The sequence below is a fragment of the Rattus norvegicus genome, chromosome 2 (assembly GCF_021556685.1).
Source record: "Rattus norvegicus strain SHRSP/BbbUtx chromosome 2, alternate assembly SHRSP_T2T, whole genome shotgun sequence".
In the NCBI taxonomy this organism is placed as follows: Eukaryota; Metazoa; Chordata; class Mammalia; order Rodentia; family Muridae; genus Rattus; species Rattus norvegicus.
In genome coordinates this window covers 221,837,248-221,853,593 of record NC_141535.1, presented here as the reverse complement: position 1 = coordinate 221,853,593, position 16,346 = coordinate 221,837,248, and the positions used below count along the sequence as shown (strand labels likewise).

Here is a 16,346-nt window from a genome sequence, read left to right as displayed (position 1 = left end):
ACACACACACACACACGCGCGCGCGCGCGCGCGCGCGCGCATCTGTAAATGTTCCTACACACAAATACACACATAATACACACATATTAACATACTTACACACATATACACATAACTACACACACACTCATGTATGCATGTATAACATGTTCTCACAAAAACACACAAACATACACATGCATACAGATATACACATATAACCACACATGCACACATACATAACACAGACACTCAAACATGCACAAGATTTTTTTTTAAAAACCCTCATTTTTAAAATGTATAAAGAGCCAGGAAGATTCAATAGCACTGCACAGGAGAGCCAGACCCTCCTAGTTGGAAGGGAACCAGTCACATGCTTCATGAAGGAGTCACCTTTACCCTGGACCTTTAAGTATGGACAAGATGAGCTGGCTATTCCAGGGACATAGAGCCACACGAACCCAGACACAAGGATCTGGAGCAAGGTTTAGGGTACACGCCTGAGAAAGTAGCTGTAGGACAGGGGCAAGGAGGTGAGGTCTAAGAGGCAGCTGTTCTGGACTGCAAGAAAACTTCCAAATGACACTGGGGTTTGCTCTGGGGTCAGGAGAGCAAGGCATCATGGGAGAACCCCATACAGTCTGCAGGTAAACACCTGTCAGCACCCTCTGCCTGGGGTTTATCAGGGTTGAATGATGACAACTTGAGTTTGTAGGTGAGGGGCCTGACATGGATTTAGGGAGCCCAAGCCTCATTGCTTTAATGTGTGTGCAAAGAAGTCTCAAGGGCTACACAGGAAGGCTTTTTAGTTAAAAACATTTCTTTCATCTTCACAAAACAAGTATTTTAAAAAGGCATTTCGAATCAAACCAAGTAGCTTGGTCTGATACCACTTTTTTTTTAATTCTTTGACACAAATGTATTTTTAATGACAATAAACAAGTCTATACCTAAGAAAGACCCTGACTGTACAATTTGTGATCTATACGTACAAAAGGAAACCCTGTACAGTCTACTGACCTAGAGTGGGCTCCTTGCCTCCTTGGGTCAGGCTTGACTTCACACAGCACTCATGGGAACAGTGAGCTAAGGTACGAGGCAGTATTTTTTAACATATAATTGTTTTCCATTTCCACTTTAAAGTATGAAATAGTGATATATTAACCTAAAGCTGAAAAAGGTAAATATTAGGCTATGGATTTTTAATATATTCATAAAAACGACCGTGCAAACACAGGGAGCAGTGTTTGAGAGAATCAGTTTCTTCCATAATCCTGCGGGCAGGCTGACTGGCTCACCGAATGGTGGTAGGTGGCAACCAGGGTTTTCCTTCTTTGCTTTTGGTACTTTTGGGGGTTTTGTTTTTGTTTTTGTTTTTGTTTTTGGGTTTTTTTGGGTTTTTTTTCTTTTTTGGGTCTCAGACTTTAATAATCTAAATGTAAAGCCTAGTACATCAAGGATAAAATAAAATTACAGTGCCCTTTGCTTTCCTTTTCTTTTAAAATCTTCCTTCAGTACTGGTTGGAAGTCGGGCCCTTGCTGTGTCTAACATCAAGCCAAACCCTCATCTCCCAGTGTCTTTTCTATGATCCAAGTCATTAGAACTAAGTCTACAAGGGCAGGGTGATCAACGTTAGAAACTACCTTACTGCAAGAGACATTAGAGAAACTGGAATTTCCCACAGACTCCCCACCCCCCCCCCCAGCTAACCTGTCCCTTGGGCCTGATCTTTTTTGGTACCAACTGAGATAGAAAGACTTCAGTCGGGGTTGGGGATTTAGCTCAGCGGTAGAGCACTTGCCTAGGAAGCGCAAGGCCCTGGGTTCGATCCCCAGCTCCGAAAAAAAGAACAAAAAAAAAAGAAAGACTTCAGTCAGAAGAAAATGTAATGTAATGAGAAAAATGTAACTTGGTCTTGTCCTCACATTCTTATGGTCTCAAGCTCCTCTCCATGTAACGGGAAAGAAATCCAGAACCTAAAGGGTTAAGGGGGAAACCTCTTCTAAGTCAGAATATTGCAAGGAAGCACAGGTTATTTGATAACTCCCTATCAAATGTTGGACGGCTATGAGACTTTAGCAAAAATCTGGAAGCCTATTATTGCCTTACCTATCTTGTTTCCTTAGAGGGGAGAGGGGTGTTAGAGGTGAGAATGGGGTTCTCCCAACATCCAGGAGAGAAAGGGAGCCCAATTAAAACACCACGAAGAGACAAGGATGCCATTGAATCCCTAAAACTTAGTAATGTAAGTATTTTCCAGAGGTTAGGATAAGGCCTAGGGTCTAGATTCTGAACCAGTACCTCGGCACGGGAAGAATCAACCATGTGTCCTTCCTTCCTCCCGAGCTCTAGGGTCCAGTCACATACCTGTCATTGCTGCAGAAGTCCTACCAGAAGGGAATCTGGGCACCGGCTCACACCATTCTAGACTCCTAGTCTACTGCCACGGTTAGGAAACAGCACTTGCCCAGGTTTTGTGCTACCAGAGAGCCCCACATGGGCACAGAAAGGTCAGCCACACAGGAAGGTGCCATTTTATAAAGGAGGGAAGGAGAAATACTTCCAGAAGGGGACAACAGACTTTGGGCTAGGCCTCAGGTCTTCTGACATCTACCCCAAGACCTCCCTCCATCAACACTATCCTCATGCCCTCAACCTCACCAAACAGTCCATCATTGCATAGCACACATCCAGGCTGCATCAGGGCCACGATTATCCAACACTTCTAATATCTAGAAACGCCCGACTTGTTAGTGAAAACCTTTCTGGCTGGAAGTCGGGTGAACGGCAGAGCATTAGTGACACAATGCTAGAAGGTACTTAGTTTTTGGTTTTTGGATGTTTTCTGTTTTACACAGCTATATTTTCATCTCGAATATACTTGTGAAGAGAAAAAGTGACCATGTTTCTATCATCTGTATTTTGTCCTAGGTTTCAAGGATCTAGGTGAGAGACAAGAATCCTCCCAAGGCTCCAGTCCCCTCCTTTCTGTTCTTCCCATGAGCTGTTTTTAGCTGTTACCGAACACAGAGCGTCCTGGGATGTTCATTAAGCACCATAGTCTAATGGCCCTTAACAAATAAGAGAATAAAAAAAATACTACAGGACAGGGTTACCTAGCAGATACTTTCAGATTCTATATTTCATAAAAAGAAATGGTTTGCTAGAAAGCAAACATATTAGAAGAATAAAAGCAGATACAAGGACATGTACAGCCCCATTGGCACTTTATTGATTAGGCGAGTTGACTGGAGGCGTCCCTTCTGCTCTAAGCTGATGTGACCATCTCAGTCCCGGATAAGCTCAGGACCAAGTGGCCAGCTCCCGTCACTGCTGACAGTGAGTATGACAAAGCTTATCAGACTAGGGGACAGGGAGATGGCGAGAACTTCCTGTTCCAGAGGATCCAACTTCTAGTCCTAGAACGTATAGATCAGGTGGCTCAAAACCATCTGTGACTACATTTGCAGGGGACCTGATGCCTCTGGTCTCATGTGTACATACCTGCATGCAGACACACATGCTTACATTTAATAAAAGTTACAATTTTTTAGCGTTTAAAAGTTAAAAATCAGAGCAGATTTAAAGTTTTTTGTTTGGTTCGGAGGCTGACAGTAATTTTTATTCCAAGTGGAGAATCCCTAGAGGGGATCCTCTTCTCATCACAGAGCCTCCCTACATCAGCCTCTTCATTCCATCTTCCTCAGTGTTGCATAGCAACAGGCTTCTCCATTCACTCCTATTGCCATCCTGGACTTCAGCATCTACCTTGGACCATCCATAGCCCTCTTCTCCCTTCTTTCTTGGGACAGGATCTTACAGATTTCTTTCCTGAAACTGTCCTGAAACTTGCAAGTTTCCTGCCTCAGCCCCCTGAGTAACTTGAATTACAGATCTTTGCCATTAGGCCTGGCTAATCATTTCTACTGAACAGAACTTTAAATCATCCCAGTAATTCATTACTGATGGAGATCAAAATGTGACTTCAGGAAAACTGTCATCGGGTGCCATATAGGATTACTGGTGGGCAGAAGAAGTCACAATGACCACTAATAGAGCTTCAAGAGACTCACTGCCCATAGACAGTTGCCAAAAAAAAAAAAAAGAAAAAAAGAAAAGAAAAGAGAAAGAGAAAAAGAAAAAATGAAAATGTCTATTTTTAGACTTTCTGTGGTGCAGCTTCCCTACTAGTACTGGGAAGTGGGAGAGTCAACACACATTCTTTCTGCTTTGTGAGCCTCAGAGAACCTCTCTCAGAGAAGCTCCCTGGGAGACTATCATTCCCTATTAAGCTTTGGGATGGTACACACAGCAAGTTCATGATTCCAGTGGGCTTGGCTTGGCCAAAGTAGATACTTGCATGTAACTGCGTGCTCTCCCCTATCACATCGGCTAACGGTTTGAAGCACACACAGCGGAGTTGCGAGAGGTTGAGTTAGCGGTCTCTACTTGCCACATGGCCCTCTGATTGGGAGCCCTGCCTGGTTCTCCACACCTATTCATTTCCAGCATTTGCTGTTGGGCTTTAACTCGTTTTTGGGCTTCAGGCCTCCAGTTTTTACATATTGGATTATTTACATCTTTAAAATGATTTGCAGGGTTATGAGGGGAAGAAAAACCATGATAGGACCAGGTGAGATGGTTCAGCAGGTAGAGGCACTTGCTGTGCAGACCCAGTGACCCGAGTTCAACCCCTGGGATCCACAGTGGAAGGACAGAACAAGTAACCTCCCAAAGTTGTTGTCCTCTGACCTCTGCACATTAACACCCATCGTGGCGAGCACACACTGGAATCCATTGCTATGCACTAAGCAGACCACACGTAAACATGAATAAAGTTAAATTTAAAAATAATCTAAGTTTCAGTATTTAAAAGACAAACATGAGTTAATGTATGTGCGTACACACACACACACACACACACACACACACACACACACACACCTTGCTCTGCTGACTCAGGCTGGCCTTCAGCTGCTAAACTCAATCTTCCTGCTTCAGCCTTCTAAGCAGCCATGACTCCAAGGTTGTGTGCCACCAAATTTGGTTCCAAGGGTATATTTGTAAACAGTTATTTCAACGAAAACCTGCGTGTTGTCCTTGTCCCTGCCCTCCCGCCCAGCTTTACTTAATTCCACATGGGGTTTCTTACAGTGCTAGGCAAGCACTCGGTCAAATGAGCTACAAACGAAGCAGGCCTCCTGGAGCAGCATGAGCAGAGCTGGTTCTCGACCATCCGGGTCTGACTTCCCACAGACTGGACTAGCTTGTTGCAGCTGCTTATCTACTGGCTTTAGAGAACAGCTTTTTAAATGGACACCTCCATTGGAAAGCCACTCCAGTCCTGTGACAGCAACTTGTGTTACACGCTAGCTGCCGAGTGCTACATGTACCTGGAATTAATGTGTGCGTGCTTCTGCTCCCCGCCACGGACAGAACTGGAATGTTTTATTTTTAAACTCCCAAGTCATTCTCCAAAATCAAAGGGAAACCAATTTGTAAAATCCTGATCTTGCCCATAATATATATGTAAATGGAGAACAAAGGACTCAGGAAGGAAAGAAAATGGGAGGGGACCTGACTGCTTAAAAACTTCACTAAATAAATCCAAAGAGTTAAACTCTACAGTCTCGGATATTCTCAGCTGGCGTGCCTGTCAGAGTCCAGCTCTGCCGATCATCCTAACGTGTGTACTAAAGACTGAGCCACAACAAGGAGGCTGGCAAAAAGAGAGCCAAGACCTGTGGGGCTGTAGAGACACTTTAAAACGCCAGGATTCCGCTGGCCTGTCATGCCTTTAATCCCAGCACTGGGGTAGCAGAGGTAGTTGTATTTCTGTGAGTTCGACTCAAAACACCCTGACTCAAAAAAAACCAAACCAGACAAACAACATCAAAAGATTTGTTCCCAGTTTGAGGTAGTGGTCTTGGGTTTGTGAAATTACTGTGTGTGAGGTTGCTCTCATGTCTTTCTGAAACAAGCAAACAAAAAAAAAAACAAAAAACAAAAAACAAAACAGAAACTGCTAGGGTCAATTGAGAGGACATGATCAGGGAGGACCAGTGCTTAGTACACGACAGCATCAACTCCTGAAAGGGCCCTGTGGAGCCTGGCTTCCTGGCACACTCCATAAGCAAAATCCCTGGAAACTGGGGATGTCTGGGGGGAGGAATGGGAAGTGCTCCAAACTCTGGTCAATCATGAGTCTCCCCTTGCTTTGCAGTAGTGAAGTGAGGAAGGACCAGACAGAATACCCAGGGACTCTGAGGAGGAATTTCCCACACCTTCTCCTCCTGATAGCAAGTATTACACAAAATACACTGGAAAAATATATCCTGTGCTTGGGGGTAAAGCGGGGAAAGCCAGCATACTTAGCTGCGAGAAATGAAACATCTGGAATCAGAAAATTAACATTAATTCATCAGGAAGTCAAACCAGGTAGCCCCTTGCAGCACAAAGTGCCTCCCCCCAGAGTCCTCACACAAGGAACAAGCCACAGGCATACTACCCCTGAGCTACTTTTATTTTATTTTATTTCATTTTTTACCGTTTGTTTCAAAGCCATACAGCACTGGCATATTGGCATTCAGAAGCTTTGCATGCTGAGGCAAATCTACCTCAGTTCCTTTGTCCCAGAAGTGAACACTGACGGAAACCCAAATCTTAGTTGTTTGTAGACTTAATGCAAAATCAGGGGTGGGAGATCTCCTAGACATAGATAGTTCTGTTCACCAGCAGTACAAACGTGTATTCCCTAGAAGCATCGGTCAACACAATCGAACTATTCTAAATAACTCAGACTGAAAAACTATAACATTTCCACAAAGACTGAATAACTAAAAGCCTGTAACATTTCCACAGCTATTCTCACTTTAAAACTAAGGATTTACAAGGCAGCTGAAATGAGGCCAGTAGACATCTTCCCTTTCCTACCCGCAAGGTCTCTGTGAGGAAGATCATAGAGATCCAGAAAGTTTGAAGTTCTCATGATTCAGAGCTACTGTGGTCAGGGGCCAGGGGCAGCTTCCTGGCTCTCCCTCCCCAGGCATCAGAAGAGATATGGAAGGCTTCTCTTGTAAGGTGTTAACCATTTGGGCTGCAGGAGGGACAAATGGAAGTTTGCTGCAGCCCAGGGTGATTAACTACAAGGATAATCTCACCCCACAGGGAACTTCCCTATGTGAAAGCACCTGAGTTCAGGGCTCATTCACACTGTGCCTGAACGCTCAGCTCTACCCTAAGCTTGGGACACAAAGGCCCTGGGGGTTTTGTTGTTGTTCTAATACCTCAGCATTGGTCTGATTTTCAGACATAAGCTTCAGAGAAAGAAAGGTTTGGTTATATGTTTTCAATAAATTTTCCTGGGGTCCTGGCTCTGAAATATTAACAGGCTTGCACATCGTCTCATCCTGTGTGCTTGAAGAGCTCACACTGGCACCAAGCAGGTCGTCCTAGCTGCCTTCTCATTTGTTTGAACTAAAAACTCGGATTTGAGATTCCAGGAGAGACTCGTTCATGAGAGACCTGGTACAGATACTCACACTCCCTTAAAGGTTCCAGTTCTTTTTTTTTTTTTTTTTCTTTTCTTCGGAGCTGGGGACCGAACCTAGCAAGCGCTCTACCACTGAGCTAAATCCCCAACCCAAAGGTTCCAGTTCCTAAAAGGAGGTCCCAACTGAAATGTCCTGGCAGAAGGGAAGAAGATGGATGGATGGATGGGTCTTGATGGGCACCATGATACCTGGCCTGACTTTAAACTGGAGCAACAGCATATGGTTATGGGGAGATCTCAGAAGAGGCCTCCCTATGTGTGCCACTTGGCCACAGCTGGAATCTCAGGACAGCGGTTAGTCACAGAAAGGAGAGAGGGGCCCTGTTGGTGCCTCACCCTCCCACAGATGTTTCTCCCCAGTTCTCACAAGCAGCAGATGCAATAAACCGGGCAATTGTTTGTAATGCAAATTCAAGTCACCCGGGCTGCTCCCACTCAAATACAAATGGTCCCCCAGCTCCTGACACCATCTAAGAAAGTCTACCATCACTGATGTCAGTGACACAAACCGTGCTGCGTGCTGCGGGGTACAGAGGGAAGGAGGAAGAGAGAAGTGTGGGCAGGCCAAAGGAGAGAGGCTGCCTTCCGGTTAAAGTGTTTTTGATCTCAGAAACATTACAAACAGCTGTGAGGTATTAAAAACCAAAGATTGTAACTCACTTCAGTTGGACTCTAAAAAAAAAAATTGACATAGCCTTGTGGTTAAAGCTGAATGGCTTCTGGAATTGTGCAAACTGCAGGGTCTCTCAATAAAACATACCTAACATGGATACATTTTAACATGTAAGAGGCTATGGCACAGACAACAGAAAAGAGACAAGAGGTTCTCTGGACCTACTGACATTGGCTCAGCCCGCAAATCTTTCCTAAAGCGATGAATGACTGATTCATGGATGTCAACAGTTCAATACATACATACATACCTTTCACTTGCTGACATTTCAAAATGGCACTGAGCTAAGGTACATAGGCGTGCACACAGACACACACACATACACACACTAAAATGGATACACTGGAAGAAATCAGGACAAAAGGCTACAGAGACCTAAGACAGAGTACTAGCTTAAAGGGGGAAAGGGTCATTTTCAATATTTATAGACATTATGTATAAATACCAGGGAGATTATTACACTAATGTCTGAAGAGAGAAGCATCTAGTCTTTCTATGGAACAAACCACAATTCAGTCCACCCTGCACTCATGGGTAAAACATGAACAGTCTGGGAAGCGATTTTCTGTTCCCAGAGCTCTAACTTAATTGGAAAAGTTCATCTGTTGACCTGTTAGCCTTTCCACAGAAATCTTCAACTGTTCCTTATCCAAAATGCAGCCCGTAAAAAACAAAACAAAACAAAACAAACAAAAACAACAACAAAAAACAAAAACGAGCAACTATTTAAAAAAAAAAAGGTATATTTCTCTATCTGGCTCAACAAGTTCTCTACAAGTTTTAAAACCCAGAAGCACTTTCAGAGAGAGAGAGAGAGAGAGAGAGAGAGTGTGTGTGTGTGTGTGTGTGTGTGTGTTGGGGGGGGGTGTTAATCTCTAAAACAATAGGCTATGACTGCTTTATTAGTTGACCCACATTTTAGGTAGAAGATTCCTCACACCACACAGGCATTAAATACCACTAAATACTTGAAATGCTTTAAAATAATGGGGGGAGGGTTCCTTTTAATGAACATCACCAAAATCTCCAAGATTTCATCGCCATGAGCTTCATGCCAAACGCTTTGTGAAAATGAGAAAATGCATGATCCCTCCCCGAGTGTAAATATCCTTCTGGAATTTGCAGAAAAATTATCACCGTAAGTCTGCAATTGCAAGGCCCACCAACTTCACAGACCTATATCATTTTAACCATCGAGGGCTCATATCACCAAGATAACCCATGAGCTCTCATCTCACTTCATTTGATTGCCAGCAGTTTCCTGTCTGCCTCTTTGGTGAGCCTCCTAGCTCTCCAACTCTACCCAAGGAGCTTCTGAGGGACTTCTCAGTAGAGGTGTTGAGTCCCACTGAGACCGGAGATTCACCACAAGAAGTCAGTCAGGGACCCTCACTCTGTGTGTTTTTAACTCGGCTTGGGTGGTGGAGGTGGGCCTGGGAACAGGCAACTAATTATGACCACCCCAGCAGCTTCTCCAAAAATCGGGGGGGGGGGGGTTGCCAGTATGATCACATTCACAAGTTACCACCCACTCCTTTTCTCAAGACACAGGTGCCATCTCATCCCCAGTTAAAGAGACATCGCATCAAACAGCACATGTGACAGTCACGTTGCACGCGCCAGCATAACGCAGTTGGTACAACTGCTGTATTCTTTTTCACAACTTCAAGTAAATCAAACACAATAGCAACAGCTCTCATTACATGATCTTCAGAGAGTTTCCCAGTTGACGACACAGTGAAAATGGCCGGTCTGCACCCTCCCCCCCTTTAAAACAATTTCAAAGTTTATAAAGCAAGACATTTTCAAAAACCAAAATAACATTCTGAATGACTAGATTGAAATGAGCCTCAGTAGTTCTGACTCTAAACACTTTAGGGTTTTGAAAGCTACCTGGTCCTTAGTTAACTGAAAGATTAAATCCACTTCCCTCCGATCTTCAGCACAGAAACACAGTACGTATGATTTAAAAAAAAAAAATCCTAGATCTGCTGACTTGGCTTCATTTGATTCCATAACTCGTGAATCTCTACTTAATTCGTCTTGGCCTAAATCTAAAAATCCAAATGGGAAACATAAAGACAGCACTGTTCTCAGGCCGCCATTCCTTTCGCACAGCGATGGGATGACTAAGCCTCATACAAGGAAGCCATTGCCAATGCGTTTGAAGAAATAAGCATTCTGCTGAAATACAAGGTAATTTGCACGTCTGAAAATAATTTTCAACATCAGCATGTTACTCACGGTCCTCGGGATGGGTGGAGAAAGGGATCCATTTGACATGTATGGGTCGCTATTCATATTGGGCATCATGATGTAGCCAGAGTAACTGGAGTAGGAGGGGCCCTTGTTATATAGACCTCCGTCCGGATGCTTTCCTGGGAGGATCCAAAGAACAATCAAAAAGATGTGTCAGCTTTGCTTTTATATCACACCGTTCTTCATCAGGAAATCTCTGCTTCTAAGACAGGCCAGACTTTACATACAGTATTTGTTTATAAAATACTATGACTGGACAACTGTGCTCTATTTTAGATTGACAGCATTTATGCTCCTCGATGGTTCAACAGCAAACCAGATGCTTAGAAAACATGTGGTTCGGTTTACTTCCACCACTGACTGATGTTTTTACAGAAATAAGTGTTATTCATGGAACCTAATTTGTTCTAATGCTAACAAACTAGACTGCAAAAATACAGAAACACAAGGGAACACAGGCAGACTTCAAAATTGAGGTGTTAACATGCAAGGCCTTCTACCTCCAGAGCACATACACATTTACTATATATTGAAGGGTCCTTCTTTCAGGCAAATTCAAAAATTCCACCTGCATCTCGTCTCTGAACTTCTACCAAATGTTAGACTTTTGAGAAAAAAAAAAAAACTGGATCTAATGTACAGTTAAAACCCAAATTTGTAGTGAATTAACCTTCGGAAGTAATAATTTCATGGCTGAAATTACAGACTGTCAAAGAAATGTTTCTTTACGCTTAATTTACTGTATGCAACTAACTTATTTATTTTACTGTATTTATTTAAAACGTCATATGTATTTTACCATACTCTACTGTACTTACAGCATGTATTTATTTATTCCCTTCAATTTACTGTATACAAGTTACTGTATCTACTTGTTGCCAAAATGGAAGGCTGATATAGCGTTCTCTCCATGACCCCCTGGCCTACACATTGAATGTACAAACACTCCATTCTAGACAGGCCAATTGTAAAGTAATTGAAGGAGACCAGAAATACCAACTGATTAACAAGTGAACCCTATGGTGATCTCATTAAACATGGAATGAGCAAAGGAGGGAGGGAAGGAAGGAGGGAGGGAGGGGAGGAGGGAGGGAAGGAGAGAGAGACAGAGAGAGAGAATGTGTGTTTGGAAGTGTATGTCAGCATGTATGTATATTGTTATTGTGTGAGTGTGTGTGTATATTAGTATGTTTCTCTCTGTGTGTGATTTTTGTGAAGTCCTGACAAGAGTCAACAATGAGGGAAATGTCTATCATCTGATCTACTTAGCTTCTAATACTGATATGTCTGTCCACACACTGCCACTGCCTACCTTTACTGTGCTGAGAACCCACAGGCAGCAATTTGCAAATGAAAAATACTCTTTGGAAACATCCCTTCTCTGAGAATCTGAAGACCAATGGAAATCCAAAGGCCCAGACTCATGCAAGGCATGATTCAAAAGGATGTGTGTGATATACACCATGAGAGAGAAGCTGTGAATTCCTGGTCGTACTGTTAAAACAATACGTGGGCACAGTCTTGCATATCTGGTTCTACTCTACTCAAATACAAGTATCAAAATAAAAGCAGATATTCAAACTGCATGTGCCCTATGGAAAAGTGAGGAGAAAGAGAATCTGGCTTACCGTCATCCGGGTGCTCTCTGGCCTTGTCGTGGTAGGGCTCCTGAGAGGACTGTGTTTGTCTGACCACCTAATGGCACGAATAGCCACCCCCAAAAGAAAGAAGATCACCTTAGAGTTTGTAGCAAATTGGTCTGCTGTTAATTCAAAGGTAAAGATTTGGGTAAAACTCAGTTTACTCATTTGGTTAAAATTAAAGACAAGCTGGAAAAATCTTCTTTTCAATGTGTATTTTTGAATGATTATTAGTTAATTATTATCAAAAGTAAGGTGGCAAAAAAGTAAGCGAATTTAGAAATGACCCGTTCTGTTCTAACAAGCCATTGCTTCCTGGGTGCCCAACTTCTAGGATGTACAAACCTCTTCAGCCCTAGTTTACTTTGACAAGATCTGATTAAAATGCCACCAGAAACAACATTTTGTAACCGAAAATGAGATCTGGAAATGTAAACAAAAGATCTACTTGGCTGAGGTCTTAGGGAAATTGCTTTGAGAGGAGTCCTAGCTGAAACTGCGTTCACTTACAACTTTCAGACCGAGTGCTATCTGGCTATCAGAGTAAAACTGGTCTGTGGTTAATGGGAGGGAAAATTGAGAGTCGAGTTATAGACATCTAAAAGGTAGCCCAGTGAATATCACTTTTGGTAAGCACCACCGACCCGACTCAACCACGTGCAAATCAGTGGTATAACCCCTTCACCATCTTCCGTGGTTCGGCTTGCTTCACTTCCACCGCGGAAAGATGAACAGTTCAAACACCCAACCCCGCTAGTTTTCGGCCTCCTAAGCATGACTTTTTTTCCTCAGACTAGAAAAACCGTAGAAATGTGAGGTGGGTTGAAATGTGTAGACTACTCCAGTAGAAAGAAAGAGGCTACGCTACAGTCTGTCAAAAAGAAAAGCCAACCACCAGAGTTCAGATGGTATTTCAGTCCTTGGACCCGTGCCCTTCTGGCACAGAAACCCTTACCTGACTTTGACTGTACCCCCCTCCCCTATTTTTTGGTAGAACTTTGGGAATAGAGACTCCCTTATATTTTGGAATCAGGCCCCCCAGGCTTCTCAGATGCGTACTCACCCCTGCCATCGGGACAGAGAAGGTAAGTGAGGTGTTCTTAAAAGCACTCTTTAAACCCAAAATGTCCCCGCCCCCGAAACCACCCTTTCTTTGGGGTGGGGGTGGGGGCAGAAGGCTGCCATTTAAGGAAAAAGCTATACTCTCCAAGTTTCTCTGGAAGGAAAAAACGTTGGGGACATCATTTGGGTATCAGAACTTTTTTACTGGATGACCCCGTGAGGTTTCCTCAGCTGCTGAGCCAGAGTGGCCGCTAAGGTGTGGGCTTTGGGGATCTACGCCCATCCGCCCATCCAATTCTCGCGCGCGGCCAGGCTCTCCTCTCCCTCGCGCCGGCACCCACGTGTCTCTATTTACTCTACTCGGGTTACCAGCGCCGTCGCCTTCAGCTGGCCCAGAGATCTGATAAAGTGCGTCCCTCCTCCCAAGCCGCGGCCCGGCTTCCGCCGAGGGCTCGCCTTTCTTCAGCAGAGATCCAGGGCCTGATCCCAACCCAGCCTAACCCCAAATAAACGCTTTTCTTTCCACTTTAAATGCCGGGGTTGCGGGCGGAAGGGCTGCGGCGTCTGTGCCGTTGGCTGGCTCGGATCGGCTCGCCCACGGCTCCCGGCAGCAGCCTCTCTTGCTGTGGGGACCCGGCCCCGCAACGCCCCCGCAGTTAGGGCGCGCGCCCTGCTCCACGGCGGTTGGGACGGCCCCTTCTGAGGCCCACGCCCGCCTCTCCTTCCTCTCGCCTGGGGCTTCGCTCCTTGGAGCACTCCGTGGTTTAACGCACTTCTGTGCACTGTACCGAGAAAGCTAGCGGATGCACTTTGTTTTCCACCCCATGATGGACTTCGCGGTTGTTTAGACATCCCTGTTTTAATGCGCCGCGTCCCTCAGAGCAGCCGAAACGTCGGAGGACGAAACCGGTCGGGTAAAGGCCAGCGTTTCCTGCCCATTTGCCAACGTTTAGCCATAGACCCACCTGGAATAAATTTCCCTGCCCGCTGCTCACACACGTGCGCACCATGGACTAGGGGCCGTTATTCCCCACCCAGCCCGCGAGGGACCAGGGCTAAGTGGCCACCGTGGCCGCGCGCTCTGCTTGCTTCCCCTCCGCGTCCCCCGGACCCGCCACGCCTCTCCGGACAGCCGCCCACTCACCTCATGCCCGTTGCTGGCTGGGATGATTTCGGACTCGTTTACCAAGGATGACTTGATGTCTGCTAAGTCGCCCTCCTCTTCGGGGTGACTGATCTCGGCGAAAATCTTCTCCTTCTGGGGATCGCCCTCGTCCTTGAAGGGGATCATCTCATCGGTGGCGCAGAGTTCCGGGTCCCCCCCACCGCCTCCTCCGGAAAGTTGGGGCATCCCGGCGGCTGTGTAATCTCCGCTCCGCCGCGGGAACACTCGGAGACAGCAGGAAGGGGAGGTCGATGTGAGGTGGGGAGGGCTGGAAGACTGAGTGTGGGAGGACTGTGAATGGAAGCTGGGTGGGCAAGCGAGGGGCCCACGACTGGAGCAGCTGCAAGAGCCTCTGCGATTGCCGCGCTTTCCCACTTAGAAGGACGCCGGCTCCCGGCCCTGGGGCGAAGGGCACCAGACTGCGAGGGCGGCAGCCGCTGGCGCCTCTGGGAGCGTCTGCCCCGCTCCGCGTGCACTAGGCTAGACTGCCAGGGCTGGGTGGCCACCCCACGCCGCCTTCGCTGCTGGGGTCTGTGCTCCGAGGACACCGGTTCCGGAGGGAACACGACTTTCCAAAGTGCAAACGAGAGTCCCGTGGCGCGTCGCCGTGCAAAACCTCTCCGCGGATTCCTCGGATGCTGATTTCGGTGTTTTTAGATTTTTTTTTTCTTTTGAGAAGAGAAGAGCTGGTTCAAGAAGGCTCCGTTTGCCTCCGCGGAGGTGCGAGGAAAATCAGAAAATGCCGAAAAGTCCACTTCCTTCTGAGTAAACAATAAAGAGCCACCCGGGCTGCAGACGTCCGCGTTAGAGCTTCTTTCCTTCCCTTTCGCTTCGGTTTTCCTTCTGGAGGAGCATTTAATCTGCTGGAGGGGGAGGGGGCAGAGGAGGAGGGGAGAAAAAGAGAAGTTTGCCAAGAATAAAGTTTGTGCTGATGAGCGCTGGGAATCGGCAGTGGCTGGCACGGCGGAGTCTTGGGGAGTCACAGCAGGAGCTTCGGGTTCAAATGTTCCAGCCCGTAGCTCGGGCCGATACACACACGTACACACACACACGCGCGCGCGCGCACACACACACACACACACACACACACACACACACACACGCACGCACACACACTCGAGCCCAATCCCTCTTTGTTCCCGGCTCGAGTTTCTGCCTGGCTCGCTGGCGCTGTTACTCGCCTCTCTCCCCGCCTCCCCTCTGTCAAAGCAAAGAGCTTGCCGGTGGCCCCTCGGCTCCTCCCGGCAGACCGGCGGGGAACAGCCGGAGCGTGGCCGCTTGCAAGGCTTCGGGCGAGTCCGAATGCCAGGGCCCACGAGAGCGCAGCCCGGTCCCTCCGGTGCGCGCAGCCCCGCAGGTGAGCGGTTGCGCCTTCCCACCGCTTCTCCTCACCGCGCCTAGCCGGCGCTGCAAAGCTATTCACTTGCGTCGCTTCTCCTCCCCCGCCCCTCCCCCGCCTCCTGCTCTCCTTGGCTGCCCGCTGGAGGGGTGGGGAGGAGGGAGTTTGCTAGGAGAAGGAGGAGGAGGAGATCCAGGTTCTCCCCCAACCCTAGTTCATTTCCTAGCACCCAAAGAATGAGTCATAGTTTGGGGGGCGCCGTGGGGGTGCGTATGTGTTTGCGCGCGCGCGTTCATGCCTGGAGGGGAAAAAAAAAACATACAACCTGAAGATAGACTGGGTGCTGTGTGTAACCCACCCCAGAGAACGATGTGGCCCACGTGAAATTGACGAGAAACTCTACGGGAATGGCTTAACTTCATCATCTAAGCATCTCTTCTCTTGCCTTCCCCCAACCCCAGCTCACTTCTCGTCCTTTGCCAGTCTCTCTTCAACCTCCTTCCAGCCGCCCACGCTGGCCCCCTCACTCAGGCAAAGGGAGGAAGATGAAAGAGAAAGCCGCCGGCGCTGTGGTCGACACCACGTTGATAGATGCTCTGACAGAGGGAATGAGGCGAGAATTAGGGACTAGGAGAAGGAGAAGGAGAAAATGTAACACGTTGCTCACCTAACCAGA

The 16,346-nt window shown here is 46.6% G+C and overlaps 1 protein-coding gene across 24 annotated transcripts in view; it reads right to left on the bottom strand.

The window, feature by feature from the left end:
- Lef1 (lymphoid enhancer binding factor 1) overlaps nt 1-15,775 on the bottom strand; it is a 113,291-nt gene extending 97,516 nt beyond the window's left edge. For 6 of the 24 annotated variants that reach the window (XM_087615033.1, XM_087615031.1, XM_087615023.1 and 3 more), the window contains exons 1-3: nt 13,168-13,763; nt 12,093-12,159; nt 10,450-10,583 (exon numbers count right to left, since the gene is read on the bottom strand). In XM_087615033.1, the coding sequence (XP_087471159.1) occupies nt 10,450-10,583; nt 12,093-12,159; nt 13,168-13,176 (210 nt within the window). In that variant the 5' untranslated portion in view covers nt 13,177-13,763. 24 annotated transcript variants of the gene reach the window in all.
- Between the last annotated feature and the right edge of the window lie 571 nt (nt 15,776-16,346).